The sequence below is a fragment of the Armigeres subalbatus genome, chromosome 1 (assembly GCF_024139115.2).
Source record: "Armigeres subalbatus isolate Guangzhou_Male chromosome 1, GZ_Asu_2, whole genome shotgun sequence".
NCBI lineage: Eukaryota > Metazoa > Arthropoda > Insecta > Diptera > Culicidae > Armigeres > Armigeres subalbatus.
In genome coordinates, this window is record NC_085139.1 from 82,578,670 (window position 1) to 82,601,597 (window position 22,928).

The following is a 22,928-nucleotide window of genomic DNA, read 5'->3' on the forward strand; positions in this document are numbered from 1 at the left end:
CATAATAATTATTGTAACTTGTTGGTAGAACGATCACGCAAAACACATTCGATAAATGAATTGACTATTTTCACCCAAAAAAGCATCAACAATTAATTTATCCTAAACAAGAATTAAGTGGGTAACAAAGCAAATCGTTTTTATTCTGCTTAGCAGTAGCTATCTTTTCCACACAGAATCCCAAAATCATCTTACGCCGTGTGTTACTTTTAATCTTAGACAGTCTTACGACAGTCCTACAAGCAAATACGTGAGATTGGCAAGTTCGATCCTCGGTTTTTGAGAAACATTCTCGACTCCCTGGACATAGCGTATCCATTGTGTTTGCCACACAAGATACCGTTTTGACTCAAATCCCGAACATGATTCATACTCCGAACACTGGCGTTTAGCGCCCTCATACTAGCATTTTCATCAGTTTTCCCCACTCAGGATCAAGATAACGAACGAACTCAAACGGGCCTCATCTTCACAAACAATTGACCATCCAGTCAAATTTTTTTATTTGTTCAATCGATTATTTATTTTATTTAACGTCAACTTTTCCCAAGAACCCATAATTTTGACGCCTTTAAGTATTTTTAAAGATTAAAACAAAAAATAAAAAAAAGCGCTGTTTGTCAAGATTAGCCTAACATTTGCTCGATTTTGAAGGAACATCGGATGAAGTTTTCAGGCCGGTTCATACCAGAGACGTTGGTAATAAATAGAGACCCGCAAACAGTGAAGCCGAAAGTAGCAAACGAACCATCAAACGCGGTGCCAAACGAGCAAAGTAAACAAACATTACCAATCGGTACTAAATGCAATATAGGTATTGTAATCAACATTATAGAAATTATAAAAAAGTTCGAAAAGTTCAGTTCAAGTTCAAGAAAAGTTCAGATGTTTTCAGAGTTCTCATAGCAAATTTATATATTGTATTCAATCATATTTATTGTTGAATATAAGGAAATGATGCTAAAGAAGAGAAAATATGTAGTTGGAGCAAACGAAATAACTGCTTACACTGAGAGTCACTTCAAGTTCTCACAAATTTTGCCGATCGCACAGAATTTTTTTGTCTGCTGGCTGTGAAACCAGAATTGCTTTTATTCTCTCCGCGTGTCTCTATATAATACCATCGTCTCTGGTTCATACGTGCAGCACTTTATCGATTTTTGTTTTCGATTTTAAAAATAGCTAGAGGCTTCAAAAAATGTGTTTTTTTTTCGGGAAAGTTGTCCTCAAATAAGCCAAAGAAACGGGAAAGCTCAATTCGAAGTTAGAAGAGTTTGACCCGTTGACATTGAGACCAAGGAATCATCTGCATCTCCGAAGGCGCTAGGGGAAGGAATACATAATCAGGAGGAAGGAAAATTTTGATAAGCGAAAATTGTTTTTTCAAACCAATTCAGCGCGTAACATAATATGTTCCTGTTGGTAAGCGATAACACGATCCGAAGTCCACTCTGAACACGTACTGAAGAACGTACGGGTTCTTCTTCATGAGGAGGATCACACCACTTTCAACAATCATAACTGCTCGACATTAACACTAAATTTCATTATATAACATGCTACCCTTAAAATGTTATTCAAGTCCTGCATTATATGTTAACAATGAAAAATGTCTGCAGCTGTCAACATTCATGGTGAAAGATACTGTTGCTGACCGCAAGGAATAATATCCATGTACAGTTCGTAATTATCGGGAGATCATTTGCTTAGCTTAGTCAAGCTTTGACTGACTACACATGTCTATATAGGTTGCTACTCCGTAATTGACCGAAATCAGAGAAACTGCACAAAAGGATCACCTAAATGGTTGACTTGGGTTGTTCAAACATTTTCAGTGTGAAAGTTTCAGTGACTCAATTGATATATCTTCTTCTTCTATATACATAAAAATAAATTTCTGGCTGTCTGAGCCTTATAGACTCGGAAACTACTGAACCGATCGGCGTGAAAAAATGTATGCAGAGGTTTTCCTGGGCCGGAGATCGCTGCGTCTTCAAAAATACCACAGGAACGAATGTTAGCGTATTTGTTAACTATCATTGGGTTTGATAAGTGATCTGATAAGTGATGTGACCGTGCCTTTTTTCGAACAATGATACTAATGAACTATTTTTCGACCGCACGAAGCAGATAGATATCGGATTGCGTGTACTTATTGCAAAACAAGCAGAAACACCATAAGCGCACTGCATAAATTTCTTCTCTGCCGTAAAAACTCGGTTGGCCAAAATGTCGTTTAGCCAAATTATAGTGAATGTGAAAAGTGTTATTATTAAGAAGTGAGAAGTAAAAAACTAGAAGAAATGAAAAATGAGAAGTAAAAATAAAACATGAGAAATGAGGAACTACACTTCTCAGGAAGTTAGAAGAGAGGCGTCTTACTTCTCGGTTTCCACTTCTCGTTTCTCTTTTCTCAATTCTGAACTGGTATAAATCACACTTTTCACATTCACCGTTGTTTGATCAAACGACTGTTTTGACCATAGACCTGCTCAGAAAACACCAGTTACGGTCGTATGATCATCTGTCCAGTGACATTTTTGGCCATGTGACCTTTTCGACTGGGACATAGCCGCCTCGCAGCTTAGTGTTCATTAAGCACTTCCACGGTTATTAACTGCAAGGTTTCTAAGCCAAGTTACCATTTTTGCATTCCTATATCATGAGGCTAACACGATGATACTTTTATGCCCAGGGAAGTCGAGACAATTTCCAATCCTAAAATTGCCTAGACCGGCACCGGGAATCGAACCCAGCCACCCTTCGGCAGCATCATTTCGGCTAAATAGCTCTTTTTTGCCAAACGACCATCTCGGCCAAACAACTTTTTCGGCCATATGACCTGTTCGACCAAAAGAAATTTATAGCCATATTATCCGGTGGCGTTTGTCAGAATTTTGGTCGGCGGCGTTGTCGGCGTCACGTCAAAAACCGTTATAGCGGGTGGCGTGGCGGCGTGAATCGACGTTCACTTCTTAAAGTTTTTTTTTCCGATTTTTTCGGGACAAACGAGAAAATCTTTTGAAATTCGCTGGAAAGAAAATTATCAAAAATTCTCGAAGATTATTCAAAATATTTATTTGGAAATTATTTTCGGATTTCTCACGGCATTACTTTGAAGTTTCGAGAATTCTTTGGAAATTCCAACAATTTTAGATTCACAAGGAAATCATTTGGAATTTACATGAGAAATTCCTTAACATTTTCACGGAAAGTTCTTCCAAATAACAGCAAAAAAATGTTTGGAATATCCAAGGACAGTTCCTGTTGAGAATTCTTCGAAATTTACATAGACAATTCTTCGGAATATCCGCGGGAGACTCCATGGAGTTTTCACAGGAAACTCTCTGGAATTTTCACGAGCAGATCCCTGGAATTTCCACGGAAAATTTTTCAGAGTTTTCGCGTGAGATTGTTCAAAATAATCTAAATGTTTCGTATTTCTATTTTGAAATTGTTTTACATTTTCAAGGTATTTCTAATTTTTTTTAGGAGAAATTGTATTTCAACGGTTTTTCTCGGCATTTTAAAGGAAATTCTATCAAGTACTAGTCGTCCCGGCAGACGTTGTTCTGCATAGTAGGCGAAAAAGCCCATGTGAAATTTCCATACGAATCTTAATTTCAGTATACCACGATTTGCACAACCTTACTCGTAATTTTCACATAGGTAAATATCATTTTAACTCGTCGGAAACGGTAACGAACATATCTGCTGAAGAAATAAAGGAAATCCATCCAGCGTGTTTGAGTTATGCGGATACGAACACAAATGATCGAAAAGGACAAAAGATCGAAAGGGACAAAAGGCCGAAAGGACAAAACATCGAAACGATCAGAACGTCGAACAGGACAAAAGGTCGAAAGAAACTAAAGATCAATAAGATCAAAAGGTCGAAATGGACAAGGAACTGAAACGGAGAGAGTCAATCTAGCACCAGAGTTGCCCTACACAGTTAGAAAAAACTCTGCTGTTTTATTTTTCCCAATTTTTAACAAATAAATAAAATTCATTCAGTGAATACAAGTAATAGATGGATGTTGAGTTTTCTAAAATAATGTCACTTCGATCTGTCAAAATAGTGCACTCCGCACATCAAATACACCGGCGTATATTATACGCCGGTGTATTTTCAATGCGTGCGCCTGCGTGGCTGCGGAGTGCACTATTTTGACAGATCGAAGCGATATTCAGAAAACCTAGATTTTCATCTATTATTTTCACTCATTGAATGAATTTTGTTTAATTGCTAAAAATAATTTGGAATAAAAGAGCAACTTTTTTTGACAACTGTATAGGACAGCTCTGTATCGCGCAATACAAGTTTTATTCATTTCCTAAATCAACCATGTTTTTATCTCTAATAGAACTATCTAGATATTCATAATATAGTTACATAGTAATTATTCCTTCTTTGAAAATTGCTCCTTCTGCAACTTTGATTGATGTGATGAGTGTGTTATTTCTACTTGAAGTTAAATGCATATCATTTTTTTTTTCGGAATACACCCAACTTGTTATCAACTTGTTTTTGATCGACTATTTGTCTTTTTCTACCTTTTGTCCCTTTCGCCCTTTTGTGCCTTTCGACCTTTTGTCCTTTCAACCTTTTGTCCCTTTCGACCTTTCGTCTTTCGACCTTTTGTCTTTCGACCTTTTGTCATAGATTCAATAAAAACCGTTGCGCCATGTTATCTTTATACATAAAAATGAAATTCTGTCTGTCTGAACCTTATAGACTCGGAAACTACTGAACCGATCGGCGTGAAAAATTGTATGCAGAAGCTTTTGGGACCGGGGAAGGTTCTTAAGATGGTTCGAGACCCCTCCCCGTTTTGTAAAGGGGGCTCCCATACAAATGAAACACTAATTTCTTCATAACTTGAGATCTAATCAGAGAATGAATCAATTTTAGGCGAAACGAAGTTTGTCGGGTCTGCTAGTACTTCAGAAATGTAAGCGGGCTTGGTAGTCATATGGCTACTGCTTCTGCCTCATACGCATTTCTCATGTTCTAGCAATCGCTAGAACTGGAAATGGACTTCCATACCGTTTCCATTACTATTCCTATACTTTCAACTTGAGTATTCTAACAGTAATCTGCTAGAATTGGAAATGAACTATAGAGCTCGTTTCCTACATCCAATTAGAAATTCCATCAGTTACCTTCTCCTATCTATCACATTGGCAGCTCGTTAACCAAGACGGACCTCTGCCTCTCCAACCTCACCCAAAAATTCCAACAAATTCCGCATGAACTCGTGGCAAGTGCAGAGGTATATTCGGCTTGCAGTGGGCGAGTGATTGCATCATCATTTCCTCCCCCTTCCCTACATTGACTTGCATTCTGACGTGGCAGGCGCCAGTATGACCTAACAAATGAGATCACCAGTACTTGTACATTGAAGATGTGTGCTAGTCCCAAACAAACATCTGTTGGTCCCCTGTGCAAGAACAGCTGATCTGGTCATAATGGAGTAGCAACTACGAGCAGTCAATCAAGCTCAAGCTCAAGCTCAAGCTCTGCTAGTACTTCAGAAATGTAACGTATGCTGCAAACGCAAGGACAAGTAGAATTGAAAAATCTGTCACCTATTTGTGTATCGTAAATAAAATGTGTTTAACCCAACAAGCGTATCGTTCTCGAATAGCATTATGAATAAAACTACAAATGGTGCTTGAATATTTTGTCATAACTGTTAATTCTTTCGCACATTTTTCATTGAAATTGAGCCTTTGTTAAGAAAAATATAAACATATGAAAACTTACCAACCTGCACAATCTTTTCATTTTCCATATATTTTATAAGTATAAAGGGGAGAATTATATTAAGTTAAAGCAACAATTCACAAGGCTTGTTTGATCAGCACAATATCTGCAATTCAACAGGTAAAATTTAAACGTAATCATCGTACAGTTATTCCAAAAGCTTTCTCCAACAATTCGCGAACCATCGAGTCGATGTCAAAATATTTCCATCTCTATATTCCAGCGGTCAAGTATGGCACTCAAGATATATTTTCATAAATTAGATTCATGAAGGCATCTGTTGTGTTTCTCATAATGTATGACTACAATAATGATTTACAGTACGGCTCTACCGAATCCGTCTATGAAAGGAAAATGAAAAAATGAATAATAATAATTGTAACCATTCGATATTTTACGAACAAAAAACGTCTCTTGCCACGGATATGTGAGGTAGTTGACGTTTATTTATTTATTTTCAAATTTATGTTATATCAAAGCATACCAGATGAGCTCCAATGTTTCTACCTCATGAAATTCAAATTGAATAGAAATTGAATAGAAATAGCAAAATACTGGATAAATTTCTACGGGAAACGCTTTACATCGCCAAGAAAAAAATATTCGGGAATTCCATAGGTAATTTAAAAAAAAGGGCAGAGTCGTTTGGTCGAAAATAATTTGGCGGGAAGACATTTAGCCGGATAACACAGGCATCGAAAATGGTTTGGCCGAAAATTTCATTTGGCGTTTTGTCGAAATGGTCGTTTGACAGAAAAGGCCATTTGGCCGAAAACGTCATTCAGCTTTACGGATCATAATTCCAAATGTTCATTACTGAAGGTCAAGAATCTCTACCCGTTTGGTCAAATGACATTTTCGGCCAAATAGCCTTTCCGCCAAACGACATTTTTGGCCTATTTCGGCTAAACGACATTTTCGGTCAGATGGGTTTTGGCCTAATTGTTTGTTATGACATATTCGGCCAAATTCCCTTCAGCCAAATTACTCTTTTTGTCGTTTAGCTGAAAGTCATTTGGCAGAAAGCCATTTGTTTGCCGAAAGTCATTTAGCAAAATTTCATATGGCCGAAAATGTCATTTGGCCGAAAAAGTTGTTTGCCCTTACCAGGGTTGTAAATATTCAGCAGCACTGGATGAAAGTGATGTTTTTTATATCATGTTTTTATTTTCATCCTGCTTTGAAATCAACCTCACAAAGTAAAAGTAAACAACAGAACTCACATCACCCACTGCGCCGCGAAGATGAAATTTACCACAGCAGAATGTACACATTCACCCAGCAAATTGAAAAAATTCACCACGCGTTTAAATGGGCCACTCACAGTCATACGGTAAGGCGCGAACTGAGCAGCCTGTCAGAGTGACTTGTGAGTGGCTGAATGCGAAATTGAATGGTCGGTGTTGGGAATGATTTTTCGGCTGCACCCAGTCGCACTCACCACGACGGCGATGAAGGCGACTGCAGATGATACTGAGATCCATGTTTTTCACTGCATTGACTGTGAAATATTTCTACCCTGGCCCTTACAGGTCATTTGGAGCATGGAAGTTGCTTTCTAACCTCAGTTCTAACCTATAGTACGAGAGCTCTAAACATGATTCTGCAGTCACTCGCCCACTCATGTGGTATTTTATTGGAATTAGGTTAGGGTTCTATGGCAGCGGTTCGTCTTGTTTAACGGATTGCTAGTGTGATAGGAATGAATTAATTATTTTATAGAACGGGTCTGGGATTGAACCCACGACCTCCTGCGTGTGAAGCAGAACTTGTAGCCATTTTACCACCAATCCTGTTTCCGTTTGGTCGAAAACGTTGTTTACCCGGATAGAACTTCTTCCTTATTGGCATTACATCCCCCACTGGGACGTTGCCGCCTCACAGCTTTTCCACAGTTATCAACCACGAGGTTTCTAAGCTGAAACTACTTTTTGACCCCGGGAGTTACTGCTGCCTCAGAAGGGGGCTAGCTTAGAGCCCAAGCTGTGTTCAGATGGTCTTCGATCCCACTGGTATGATGGTTCACCCGACGCTCGCCATGACAGGTATTCTCGACACCATAAAACTACACGCGGGTACGGTTGCCGGCTATGTACCATCATGTCCGTACGACGAGAGAGTTCGTATAAAAACATCCGTTTTCCCGAACCATAAATCTGGTACAATGTTACCGTTTTGTTCGGTAACAAAGCCAAGTTACCATTTTTGCATGTGTACATCATGAGGCTAACACGATGGTACTTTTATGTCCAGGGGATTTGAGAAAATTTCCAACCCGAAAAAATCCTAGACCGGACCGGGAATCCAACCGCGCATCTACTGGTCGTTTGGTAGAAAGAGCAATTTGGGCCTATAGTGAAGTGCGTGATTGAACCTGTTTCATATCGAACGTGAATCCGGTTGTTTATGACTGTTTCGTGCGATTGGTAAAAAAATTCTAAAAGTTCGCGATTGAACGTGTTTCTTATTGGACGTGGATCCAGGTTATTCCTGTTTTGTGCGGTCGGTACGTAAAGTGTGCGCGTTTGCTCATGTTTTCTATTGGACACAGAACGTTCGCGTGCGTGTGAGCTAATAGTTTTGACATAGCTTCGCACAAAATAATTATCGAGTCGCTTACCAAGCCGACTTCCTATACATTACCATCTCATTTAACAAACTGTCTCTTTCCCGCGGGGATCATTGAAATCAAGATTTTTTTATGTACAGGTTATCCGACTTGTCAATATCCCCAACTCAGCCATCTTGGATTTTTGTATGGAATTTATTCATAAAAAAATCTTGATTGAAATGCTGAAGATTTCTCGGTCACTTATAGCACCTTGTATAAAAATTTTATGACCTTCCTTCTCCTAATCCTAAATTCACTGTGATGTCGTGGCTGACATAATTATTGGTCGTGAATGATGAGCCTCCAAAGCATGTTCAGTGAGAATTGTTTTATAATCCCAAAACGGCTATTCTATTGGTTTGCTGTGCTTAGGATAAATGACTTTTTTTCAATAATTGATCGCTTCAGCCGAATGACACTTTCAGGTGAATGTCCAATTTTCGGACAATTGTGCTTTTCCACTAACCGATTGTTTCAGCCAAAGGAATGGTTTGACCAAATGGCTAGATGGGCTTCGGTTTGTTCGGCCAAACGACATATTTGGCAAAACAACTTTTGGCCTTGTGGCCTTTGGCTTAATAGCTTTCTGCCAATTGACTTTTTTCGTTGCCCTTTTCCGTTCAAAAGTTCTATTTTAATGAGAATTTCCGAAATCCGTCCAAAATTCCACTCGAAGTTTTTCTTAGACCAAAAACCTCAGACCTGCTCGAAATTTCAACGGGAAATTGTATTCAATTTTCAAAGAATTTATTGGTATTGTCACGGAAATTCGGAATATCCACGGAAAATTCGGCGGACTTGAATCGGCATGGAAAATTAAACATCAGTGGCGTTTTAAATGCACACCTTTACTACCAACCGACCGTTTTGGCTAAACTTCATTTTCGACCAAATGCCCCTTCCGGTAGTATGCTGCTTTCGGAAAGTTACATTTTCGGCTAAACTGTTTTCGTCCTAATAGCCATTTCGGCCAAATGGAATGCGGCATGATGGTTTTTGGTCCAAAATGTGTTACTAGGTCAAGTGGCATTCGGCTAACTGACTTTTGGAAAAAAGACCCTATTCCGTATTTGTTTTTGTTTTGAGCAAGGGTTAACGGAAAGCAGCAAACAGACACCCGAGGAGGTTAACTCCGGTTGTGTTGGGATAGGTGTCAAAGATTTCTTTCACCCGACCCACTAAATCCAAAACCCTTTCGCTAGTCCGTATCTCCCGGCCCGCAACCAAGCAATACATCGAGTTCTATTGAGAACGTCAAAATCATGGTAACGCACAAGGCATTGTAAAATTTCTCATCGACTTCTACATAGGTGGTAACCTCGATTGCAAACCATGATAGAGACCTAATGGTCTCTTTCTCTATCACTGATTCACTTGGGGGAAGAGTATGTGTGAATGTTTGAATGTGTATGTACAAATACGAGACACACTTTTTGATATTTAGAATTATTTACGACGGATGGGGAACGCGGCTTAACTTTTCACTATTATTTTTTTTAAGACCATTTCCCATTGTTTTACAGATTTTTTTCAAAGATACGCAAAAGACTATTAATATATTGACATACATGCTATTTTGACATCTCTCATGTGTTTTTTTTTCATTACATTTTATACTACACTAAAATGCTAGGTGGATTGCTCTGTTTGTGTTTTATGTTTTGACGTAAACTACGTCTAAGGGGAAGATTCGGATACAGGGTGTAAAACGGAAATTTCCAAATTCGAGACCGTCACGAAATTAGGATAGATTTCAAACGCTAATAGCTCCTATATCTTTCGATGGATTTTCGAGATTTTATTATCAATCGAATCGGAAACTCTTCAGAAATTTTTTATGCCCATTGGAACTATTGAATATTAGCGTAAAAATATTGAAAATCCCAATTTTTCAGAAACCCAGTAAAATTTCAGGGTTTCGTTACGGCCGCCATGCGGTTGGTTCTTGCGCTCTACTTTTGTGCGGTGATTCGCACAAAAACTGGAACAAAAGAACCAAAGCCATGACCGCGGTCGAAGCAAAAGAGTAATGTTTATGAAAAAGTGCTTTAGGTGCTGGACATGTCTAACATGACTAGCCAAACATTATAAAGCCAATTTTGACGTAAACTGCGTCTAAGGGGAAGGCTGGGATACAATTTGTACAATATTTCAAAATTGAGGACCGTCATGAAATCATGTAAGATTTTGAAGTTAATAGCGCCTTTATTTTTTAATGAGTTTTTAAAATTTGTTTATCAATAGACTCGGAAACTCGCCACCAGTTTAAAAGTTTTATTAAAATTGATTATTAACTTTAAACAAGGTTACATATTTTACCATTTGGGAAGCACTCCTTAAAATAATACTTCAAAGAATTTAATAGCCATTTATTAGGCAATTACCTTTGAGATGCATTAACCACTCTAAGTCGAATAGGCATCATCACCACTGGGGAATGAATTCGGGTTTTTTTTATTGAAAATTTTAAATTGTCGCATTCAATTCTTTTCATATTTTGAATTACATCAATTTTGTTCGAAATCAGTAACATCAGCAGAGATTCCATGTTGCCGTGCCACATTGCATAGTTCGATAAACCGTGAAGCGAAAGATGTACTTGCTTTTGGAAATGTTTGATGTCATGTCCATCGAACTATTTCATTTATTACGCGACGCAAAGAATACACTATTTGAACACTTACCCAAGCTAATTCAGCTAAATGTAGTCATGTAACTACTGGTCTGATGTTAGCCAAATGAGTGTTATAATGAATATTATGCAACCCATTTGAGTTGATAACGTTCATTAAAGCACCCATTTCGTTGGTATGGAAAAGTAGGCCGTTTTATGACTCAACAGTGAACTAAAAACCAGATATTATGATTAGGAATTGCAAAAAGTTAATTACAGTCGCCTTTCCACATCTCCATATTGAAGGGACCATCGAGATAAGGAGAGATCGAGGAATTAAAATGGGTAGTAGATGGAAAAAAGCTCGTTGCTATGAAAAACGGTAAAAAACAAAATGCCATTTCTTCTGTTTGATGTGTTTATCATTGCCCCAATCTTGTCTAGTAACCTAGAAACTTGAATATATCGACATAGAGAGAGTGAATCCTGAATAAAACATGATCAGAACACATCGAGATAGTAGTTCGTAGGGACGGATAAAAGGGAAAAATTCGGAAAAATGACTGTCTTACATATTAGGAAATATTCTATGAAGTCTTCGGGTAGGGCCGCCACACAAAATGATCATATAAGGGGCGATTTCTATAGTAATTTCCATACAAGTATCAAACTGCTCGTGCTCAGTCAAATTACAACCAATTCAGGTAAAATATTAGGAGGTCCATTAGAATAGCAAATGTTATCGTTCAAGCATAGGGATCCAAAAAGGTCAAAATTTGAATCACTTTAAGCTCATGCTCAAACCAGTGACATAGGCAATCAAATGAATTATCTTATAATCTGTTTTACGTAGCTTAAGTCGGGCGGTCGTATCTTGTATATAACCCTTCTGATTTTTTATGATTATTTGGCTGAAACCTAAGGCTGCAGTCACGTGAAAACAGCCTGAGAGTAATATATTTTCCCCCATCACATCCACTACTAATGAGGACAGCCTGTTTGTTTTGACTAATAAACTTCCTACTGTTGATGGTTCTTTAAAATGCAAATCTAGCCCGACACACACATACACCTGTCGATAATTTACTGAATTTGAATGATTATACTCGATTAACGATCACCATTAAAACCGCCTATGATTGCCAATTAACTACTCTGATGGAGGCTTTGCAGAATAATCAGTAGCGCTGAACGAAATTAAATTTACATACGTAACCGTCTTACGTCTGACCGAATCCCCCGGTACGGAGGGTTGCTGGCTGCTCTCTGGTAGCACTACACGCCTAACTATCATAACATTGTCATCATCAGCTATTATCGGTCATCGAGTGTGGAAGACGTTCGTTTCTATGTGTTTGGATAACGCCCCTCAGAGAACCAACAACTATACTCGCATTAAGATGATCTTGAACTGCGTCCACTTAGCTTCTGTCGATCGGATAATGATAGGCGATCGTCGAGTGCTGTGCGGATGGTTAGGCTTCACTCCCACAGTAGTGCACTGCGCTGAGCTGATCCCGATGGGTACGCTTATTAACACCGAGCTTTATGCGCTGCACAAGCATGGGCGAGTCATATTATAGTCAATTATTAAATTAATGAATTTGTTTGATGCTATCTTTTATCGGCTGTTGGTCTTCCGTTGCAAATCGTGACTAGTATTGTCCGCTGTTTAGTGCTGTATGTCCACGCTGTAGAGGAGGGATCACATCATTTTGTTTTGCAGCGTGATAATTCACTTCGTCGGTTATTATTTATTAGCATACATTTAATGGGCTGCAAGATCTGCCTAGGAACTCATAACCATATTTTCAATTTTGTAATTATAAGCAGGATTCAGTTTGGTATGTTAGCTGGCTACATTTTAATGTGGCTTGTTTTTAATGTTGGCTCCTGTATGAAGATTGATCTAATTTGTGCTGTCTGGCTATGAAATGCGAAAAAAATCATTAAATTCAGGGCTCATAGTAAAGAATAGATAAATAACGTATTTTCTGCACAAATCTGTAAGAGAAATTGAAGCTTAGATTCAATATCCCAAATTATTATACACCAGGCTTGGTTCATTCATTCAATAATTACCTCGATCTACGTGTTCAATAATATATTGCAAATTCACTGTTTCACATAACTATCTAAGATACCGCCAGTGCATGCATACGGCGAGAAAAGGTTTCGCAAAAAAAAAATTGATTTAATAACAATATGCAAACAATTTGCATGTCCACCGGCTGCCGGTTCGATCGCTCACTTCTCATTCTTGGTCGTTTTCAGTCGATTTCTCCACACCATTCCACCGACTCACGATCACGAAGTCAAGCTCCAGCAGCGGTAACCCGCAATTCTCTAACGATGCCCGATACGGACAGCTGATCGAGCTGAATCAGTATCTTAGGTTATAAGTGGATTTGTAGGTGTTTTATTTTCTTCCCCAGATTACCCACATAGCGCAGGGCCCTTCGAAGATCGATGATTCAATCCAACAAACTTAGTTAGGTTAGGGACCTGTTAGGATTCTTTAACAACTATTTATTTTGATGTTTTACAGCGAGTCCCCTCACTACTGTGAGGTAATGCGGCGTGAGTACCTTTGGCCGGTGATTTGCATGAAACAGTTCGATTTTATTTTTCGTTAAATTAATTTAATTATTGTCCTCTGTTGGATGTTGGGGGGTATTTCTTAATCAAAGTGCCGTAATTGTGTGTACCCGGGAATGGTCATTTTGCACGATCCGTCAACATCGTTGCCGATTCCGCGCGGAGCTGATTTATCAGAAATTGATTTGCATAAAATTCAATCCAGCTTTTTTTTGTATACCAACTTGAGTACTTGTTCTCATTACGGCGCACAACGTTGCTCACTCGATTGACGCATACAGAAATCCTTTGAAGCGATGTAGCGATTGGTTATCGTGCCTTGGAAACCGTGCGGGCTGGTTGCGAAAGATTGATCATCAAGTTAATTAGGCATGTTTTTATTAATATTTATTTTTCTTAATCGTTTTTTCTCTCCCTAATTACGATAATTGCGCTCTGCGTGCAGTTTGAGCTCGGTTGCCCTTCTCTTTTGTGATTGCGTTTGTGAAGCGGTGTTTGTTGAACTACAACGAAGACCCCCAAGACAAGGGTTTTGAATCGAAATCTGAATACCTAGCGTCATTTTTTTTTTCAGAAACAACTTTTTCAACATTAGATAGCAGTTTTTTAAGGTAAATTTGATAAGTTATCACCTTAGTGGGAAGCTTTTCTGAGATCCTGGATAAATTCTATCTGAACCTGAGGTTTGACAGTAAACTCAGATGAACTTCTATACAAAGCTGCATGTATCAACAAGCCATCGGAAATGTCATCTGTATGACATTTGACAGCTCGTAGACAAAATTAATGTTATTTATTATGATATTAAGATTTCCAATCCGCTTCTCAGTTTTACATTTTTGTCCAAAAATGTATTGTTCTAACTATAAAGGTGATGGAGAGTAAAATGTCGAGGAGGAGAACCAGCCAAGGGCTGAAATCAAATAGTAGAATGTCTCCAAAATGTCACGTGCCATGTGACATAATGTCATTCGAATGACATTTTTAGATTACATATTTAGATCAATGTCATGTTAGATAAAATTGTAGCATTGTAGTCATAAAGAAAAACCAATCAAAAACACGAAGTGGGGAATAAAGTGAGCCAGAATAAAGCATTCGCATTTTTTGGTTACATAATGTAACTTACATTCATAGATACGGTGAACGTACACACTTAGTTTTCATTTCTGCAGCTCGGCAAAAATCCGCAGAAATGACGTTTGTTAGCTGATTTTCGGCAAAATATTTGCTGATTTTCAGCAATTTTGACAGAAATCTCGGCAAAAAACAAGTTTGCTGGGGCACGGCTGTGCGAATCTCGGTAAAAGTTCAACATTTCGCTGAGATCCCGGTAAAAAAAAATTAAGTGTGTATGTTTTATGTCATAATAAAAATAAACTAAAATATTTTCAAATGACAATATTGCGAGAAGATAGAAAAATTCAAACGAGGGTCCGACGGTCGACCGTCGGAAAGCTGTTCCGCAAACGTCAAATCACTTGAAAATAATGTTGGTTGATTTTTTCGGCGTGAATGTTGATTATTGAAATCAATGAAAATATGTAACTTTTAACGAGTGTTATTTGCCGCTTTATGTTTTAAATAAGTTTTATGGTACTTTCAAGGCATTTCGGAACGTATTTATGCGTTTTTGAAACATTTTAGACTTCTCGAATATTCTTGATATCAAGGAATATCAACACTTTTCGCACAGTGCATGTCATTTGAAGTTTCCGACACTCAGTCTTCTTCTTCTTCTTTGCTCCGCAAAATTAGAAGTTTTCTCTGTTCTCGCAATATTGTTGCATTAAAAGATTTCTGAAATTTGATCGAAGTAAGCATTTGAAATGCCAGCATACTAAGAAACGAATGAGAAGAAATTTGAAATTCAATCGCAGTAGGCTGACAGATGATTCTAGATTGCTCGAAGCGTGACATAGAAAATAAATGAAGATTATTCAGTCTTGTTTCTTGAGGCGGAAGGACGCTAATTGTTCGTCGGCGTCCAAAGCCTGTTTTCCACGGACAAATCGTTTGGCTACGGCAATGGTGTAGTTGTTGCTCCCTTACAAGGTAATACATTTTTTAAGATGAATGAAGAAAAGAAGCGAAATAAGGCAAAAAATATTTAGATTTTAGGAACGGCTACGCAGTTTTGAAGATTGAAACAAGATGTATATTTGTCCGACGTTTCGACACGTGAATGGTGCTTTCATCAGGGGTCTAGTCTAACGTTAACTGTCTGGTGTGGATTTTTCTGGTACATGACTTCGAGAACACACAATTTCAAAAATATTGACTATGACAAATAATGCGAATTTTCTTTTGGACATCGCCTCATTGCAAACCCTATTTTTTGTGCACAAAGGTGAAATCTAACTGGGCGTATGAAGAATTAAGGGCTATTGATCTAAAGATACTATACTACTTGCGATCCACCAGGTACCAAATGCATTGATCTTGTGAAACTGGATGAAAATTAATTTGCGTTAGATTCAACAAATCATAAAAGATTGTTTAATACACCTTCATTGGAATTGGATATGGATTGAATTGGTTCTGGATTGGATTTGGATAGGATTTGGATTGGAACTGGGTTTGAATTGGATTGGATTTACAATGGATTTGTATTGGACTTGGATTGGATTTGAATTGGATTTGGATTGGATTTATATTGGGTACGTATTGTATTTAGATTGGGTTCGGATTGGATTTGGATTGGGTTTGGATTGAAGTTGGATTAGATTTGGATTTGGATTGGATTTAGATTTGGACTGGATTGGATTTGGATTAGATTTGGATTGGATTTGGATTAGATTTGGATTGGATTTGGATTGGATTTGGATTGGATTTGGATTAGATTTGGATTTTGATTGGATTTGGATTGGATTTGGATTGGATTTCGATTGGATTTGGATTGGATTTGGATTGGTTTGGTTTGGATTGGTTTGATTGGTTTGGTTGGTTTAGATTGGAATTAGATTGGTTTAGATTGGTTTGGATTGGTTTGATTGGATTGGTTTGGATTGGATTTGGATTGGTTTGGATTGGTTTGATTGATTTGGATTGGTTTGGTTTGAATTTGATTGGTTTGGATTGGTTTGTATTGGTTTGGATTGGTTTGGATTGGTTTGGATTGGTTTAGATTGGTTTGGATTGGTTTGGGTTGGATTTTGATTGGTTTAGATTGGTTTGGATTGGATTTGGGTTGGTTTAGATTGGTTGGATTGGATTTGGGTTGGATTTGGATTGGTTTAGATTGGTTTGGATTGGTTTGGATTGGTTTGGATTGGTTTGGATTGGTTTAGATTGGTTTGGTTGGTTTGGATTGGTTTGGATTGGTTGGTTTGGATTGGTTTGGATTGGATGTGGATTTGATTGGTTTGGATTGGTTTGGATTGGTTTGGATTGGTTTGGATTGATTGGTTTGGATTGGTTTGGATTGGATATGGATTGGTTTGGATTGGTTTGGTTTGGATTGGTTTGGATTGGTTTGGATTGGTTTGGATTGGTTTGGTTTGAATTTGGTTTGAATTTGGATTGATTTGGGTTGGTTGGATTGGTTTGTATTGGTTTGGATTGGTTTAGATTGGTTTGGATTGGTTTGGGTTGATTTGGATTGGTTTAGATTGGATTTGGATTGGATTTGGATTGTATTGAGATTGGATTTGGGTTGAATTTGGATTGGTTCGGATTGGTTTGGATTGGTTTAGATTGGTTTGATTGGTTGGATTGGTTTAGATTGGTTTGGATTGGTTTGGATTGGTTTGGATTGGATTTGGGTTGGTTTGGATTGGTTTGGATTGGTTTGGGTTGGTTTAGATTGGTTTGGATTGGTTTGGGTTGGTTGGATTGGTTTAGATTGGATTTGGATTGGTTTGGATTGGTTTGGATTGGTTTGGATTGGTTTGGTTGGTTTGGATTGGTTGGTTTGGATTGGTTTGGATTGGTTTGGATTGGTTTGGATTGGTTTGGATTGGTTTGGATTGGTTGATTGATTGATTTGGATTGGTTTGGATTGGTTTGGATTGGTTTGATTGGTTTGGATTGGATTTGGATTGGATTTGGATTGGATTTGGATTGGATTTGGATTGGATTTGGATTGGATGTGGATTGGATGTGGATTGGATTTGGATTGGATTTGTATTAGATTTGTTTTGGATTTGGATTGGAATTGGATTTGGATTGGATGTGGATTGGTTTTGTATTGGATTTGTTTTGGATTTGGATTGGAATTGGATTGGATTTGGATTGGATTTGGATTGGTTTTGTATTGGATTTAGATTGGATTTGGATTGGATTTGGATTGGATTTGGATTGGATTTGGTTTGAATTTGGATTGGATTTGGATTGGATTTGGATTGGATATGGACTGGATTTGGATTGGATTTGGATTGGATTTGGGTTGGATTTGGATTGGATTTAGATTGGATTTGGATTGGATTTGGATTGGTTTGGATTGGTTTGGATTGGTTTGGATTGGTTTGGTTGGTTTGGATTGGTTTGGATTGGTTGGATTGGTTTGGATTGGATTGGTTTGGGTTGGTTTGATTTGGATTGGTTTGGATTGGTTTGGATTGGTTTGGATTGGTTTGGATTGGTTTGGATTGGTTTAGATTGGTTTGGATTGGTTTGGGTTGGTTTAGATTGGTTTGGATTGGTTGGGTTCGGATTTGGATTGGTTTAGATTGGTTTGGACTTGATTTGGATTGGTTTGGATTGGTTTGGATTGCGTTGGTTTGGATTGGTTTGGATTGGTTTAGATTGGTTTGGATTGGTTTGGATTGGTTTGGATTGGTTTGGGTTGGTTTGGTTGGTTTGGATTGGTTGGATTGGTTTGGATTGGTTTGGATTGGTTTGGTTGGTTTGGATTGGTTTGGATTGGTTGGATTGGTTTGGATTGGTTTGGATTGGTTTGGATTGGTTTGGGTTGGTTTGATTTGGATTGGTTTGGATTGGTTTGGGTTGGTTTAGATTGGTTTGGATTGGTTTGGATTGGTTTGGATTGGTTTGGATTGGTTTGGATTGGTTTGGATTGGTTTGGATTGGTTTGGATTGGTTTAGATTGGTTTGGATTGGTTTGGATTGGTTTGGATTGGTTTGGATTGGTTTGGATTGGTTTGGATTGGTTTGGATTGGTTTGGTTTGGTTTGGATTGGTTTGGTTTGGATTGGTTTGGATTGGTTTGGGTTGGTTGGATTGGTTTGGATTGGTTTGGGTTGGATTTGGATTGGTTTAGATTGGTTTGGATTGGTTTGGATTGGTTTGGATTGGTTTGGATTGGTTTGGTTTGGTTTGGATTGGTTTGGATTGGTTTGGATTGGTTTGGATTGGTTTGGATTGGTTTGGATTGGTTTGGATTGGTTTGGATTGAATTTGGATTGGTTTGGATTGATTTGGATTGGTTTGGGTTTGGATTTAGATTGGTTTGGATTGGTTTGGGTTGGTTTGGATTGGATTTAGATTGGATTTGGGTTGGTTTGGATTGGTTTAGATTGGATTTAGATTGGTTTGGATTGGTTTGGTTGGTTTGGATTGGTTTTGGATTGGATTTGGATTGGATTTGGATTGAATTTGGATTGGATTTGGATTGGATTTGGATTGGATTTGGATTGGATTTGGATTGGATTTGGATTGGATTTGGATTGGATTTGTATTGGCTTTGGATCGCATTTGGATTTCAATTGGTTTGGAATTGGGTTGGATTTGGATTGGATTTGGATTGGATTTAGATTGGATTCGGATTGAATTTGGATTGGATTCGGATTTGATCGGATTTGCATTGGATGTTGATTGGATTCAGATTAGATTGGTTTATTTAATGGTTTAGTAAATCAATAGTTTTAAATAGAGTTATCTGATTTATAGCTACAAATAATAAATTCTCATCTGTTATTGATATTCAAATAAATGTGCCGGTTCAAAAAGGAATACAATTGAATTCATGTTTTCGTATAAACAGCTCCAAATAATTTGCTCATTAGAATAAACAGTGAAAAAGTAGAGACGATACATGTTGTGGGAATAAAGTGAGCCTGAATACAGCATTCAAAACAAGTCATTCGTGGCCCTTTCTGCCGAACTACCGTGTCGGTCAAACGGTATTTCCGTCCAAATTGCATATTCGGCCGAACTACAACGACGTCCAATTCGAACAATGGATTTCGACCAGATGGCTTTCGGCTACACGTATCGGTATCATTCGACCTAAAAGAAAATAACCAACATAGTTGATCCCTCCTAGACAGTTTGTCCTTTACTTATTTAAGAATTTTACGATCTATTCTCTCTCTTATAAAATCTTCATGTGAAATCCATCTAATGATCGTTATCTACTATTTTTTTTCATTTTCAGGTTACCTCCTGCCGTTTCGGAAGCCAAAACGGGTGAGAACGGCATTCTCACCTACGCAACTGCTCAAGCTTGAGCATGCCTTCGAAAATAACCACTACGTGGTAGGAGCGGAACGCAAAACATTGGCCCAAGCTCTTGGCCTCACTGAAACACAGGTAAATTTATCTGACCTACCTTAAGATGATTGTATTCGAAGATAATTAAAATCTACCGAATAACCGTCGCTGATTCTGATCAAATCATTTTTCATAAACTTAACAAGTTACATTTTTACTAAATCATGCGCACCATGTACTAATCAATTCGCAGCCGTTTAGTGGCTCCGAAAACAAGCGCGTCGGAACAAATTCATACACAAATTGATTCCACATTTTCACAACATGGGCGCGCTATCTGTGTGAATATCTTGGCACAGTCCCACTTGTAGAGAGCCAATTTGGCACCCCTCCGTGAGTTCAAACTCAGTCCTAGTGATAACCATCGGCCATAGCGAAACAACACCAACAAGAACAACTACGGCGGTGGCGGCGGCCTGGTGTAGTACCTTCAGTACCTACTCAATTGAATGCAGCCCTACCATCATAGGAGTGCGTGTTGTCCAACAAACTCGTTAGCACTCCCTAACAGACGTCCCAGCCGAGCGTTAGACAGTGGGACATAGATTGTAATATGAAGAAAAATAATCAACGCTTTTTTTTTAAAAAGGCATGAACTGAGATGAAATTTCTTTTGATGAATTTGTAATCTGTGATCGCCTGGTGGATGTTAAAATAAATATGTTTGCTATAGAAAATTAATTGAAATTAATGTGGGACCTTCCATGGTGGGCTCTCTTTATTACAAAACTATGGAAGGGCTTTTATATTTTTCAAGATGAAAATTGATAGAATCTGATAGGACGCGAATAGAGATATAGGCCTCTTGTGATTGGTTTCGACATGAGCTTTCGACAATATGTGATTTCCATGTAACATGGAAGTTGGATAAAAAGTGTCTTCGATGGTTTTTTTTTATTCGAATTTCCACTTGTAGCCCTTTGTGCGGCGAGCAGAGCCGGAGGAAAAGAGCCCAATAGATATCTGCCTACATGTGTTGTGTTATGTTTGGAAGTCCTTCTCCTGATTGTCGTTCCATCTTTGGAACTGGTCTGTGGTTGTTGTTGACTCACTTAATCTACCGTATAATCGGATTAGACGTGCAGTCTTCGGCACGGTCGCCTTTCCTTCCATCGCCGCCGCGTACCTACGCCCCCTGATGGATTCAATTCCGACTGTTCGTTCACCCTCGGGGGGAAATACACGTCGTAGGGTGCCTTTACTGAGCGCACAGCACGGGAAGGGTGATGACGGTGAGGAATTTTAAATCAACACTCAAATAATATTTACGAAATGGGTGCTCGGGATAGTTGTCGTCGAGCTTGGATGGAGGGGCAAAGGGTGGAAAAACGGGGCGATAATTTTCCAGACATTATCAAGTCGTTCCGGGGTATCAGGATCCATATGGGGTGGAAAATCCTTCATGCCTGGGCGGCGTGTCGCCATTTTTCGGGGTTATTTGACGCCAGCAGACTGGTTCGGCTGGGTCGCACGGCATAATTAGATTAAATTACACTCGCCATAGCCTATTAATTGTGGTTGACGATAGCAAGCTTGACGCCTGCATGTAAATGTGTGGGGACTTCAGGAATTGTTTGGCTACAGTTGGGGGAAGCATTACATGGCTGGCGTCGCATTGTATTTAATAATCGTAGAATACTTCGGGACACATGATAGCATATTAATGGGATTACTGGCTGTTTTGTGTGATATAGATATTTTATATTATTTACATTCGTTTGAAAGCCTTCAACAGATTTTGTCAAAGCAGAAATAACCATCTGAGTAACTTATTAGAATAGTGGAAGACACCAATCAGGATTATGTATGTGCTTCTACATATAGCAGGTGCATGATCGAGATTTAAATACCAAAAAACAGTGTTTGGGTATTTCACAGGCTTGCCAACGTATGCCAAATAAAAGTCCTTCTCTTCAGATTGCCAATTCAACGTCTAGCAAGGCAGAATGAAGACTCTAATTTCTTTGTATTTTCATTTCTCCATAACTGTATTTTCTAAATTCTTCAATTCTTCATTTCTATAGAACATTGTTTCTTCATCACTTTATTTCTTGATTTTCTATTTTTTCATTTCTTAATTCCTTTTGCTTTCCTCGCCTCTTTGATGGAACTCAGTTGCCTGTCGATTGTTTCAGGAGATTCCAGGCGCGCCTCGTAGTTAACGACAGTCGACGTCGACGTTGCAGCTTCATACAAGTCGAGTGGCAAATTAATTGCATATACGGTGGAGGTTGGTGCTCGGATTCCACAAACGGGAACTTTATTAGGTCTTGTTTTGTAGGGGTTATCACGCCTATCTAGAGAGTAGAAGGCTGAGGGTTCGCGTCCTTCCAAGACACGTGGATTATTTTTCGCAAATTTCATATCAATTTGTCCATTTCAAAACATGTGCTGTGAATATGCACAGCCAAGATATTCAACAAAAAAGTCATCAAATACAAATTTAGGTAATTTTAGGCTGGGATGCCAAAAATGCCCCCTATATAATCGCTAGAAATCGAGATTTTGAGCCTCAAGTATGACCGTTTTGTATGAAAATCTGTGTATGCTTTATATTTTTCCCGGGGTGAAGTCAGACGAAGAGGCTGGGGTGGTAATTTCCAGAAAATTTTTCATCAGACGTTTGTAGGCCTCCCAGTTGGTGTCCTCAGAACGTCAGTGGGGCCTTTTAGAAGCAGTAGAAGCAGAGGAATTCAGGAACTTGACTGGCCACAAACTAATCGAAAACAGTATTTTGGAGTGCCGGTCCACCGTCTGACGCCTTCATTCGCCATCTATGTACAAATTCAGGAAAAAATCAGCACTGATAGGCATGCTTATATCGCCATTTTCATGTAAATGCGGATCCATCAATTCGAACAGCTCCCGAATGTTTCACTTGC

General features: G+C 38.5%; 1 protein-coding gene across 1 annotated transcript in view; it reads left to right on the forward strand.

Moving 5' to 3' along the window:
• LOC134227608 (homeotic protein empty spiracles-like) overlaps window positions 1-22,928 on the forward strand; it is a 137,244-nt gene that overhangs the window by 103,578 nt on the left and 10,738 nt on the right. The window contains exon 2 of the mRNA XM_062709204.1: window positions 19,931-20,085. Within this exon, the coding sequence (XP_062565188.1) occupies window positions 19,931-20,085 (155 nt within the window). The remainder of the gene's footprint in view (window positions 1-19,930; window positions 20,086-22,928) is intronic.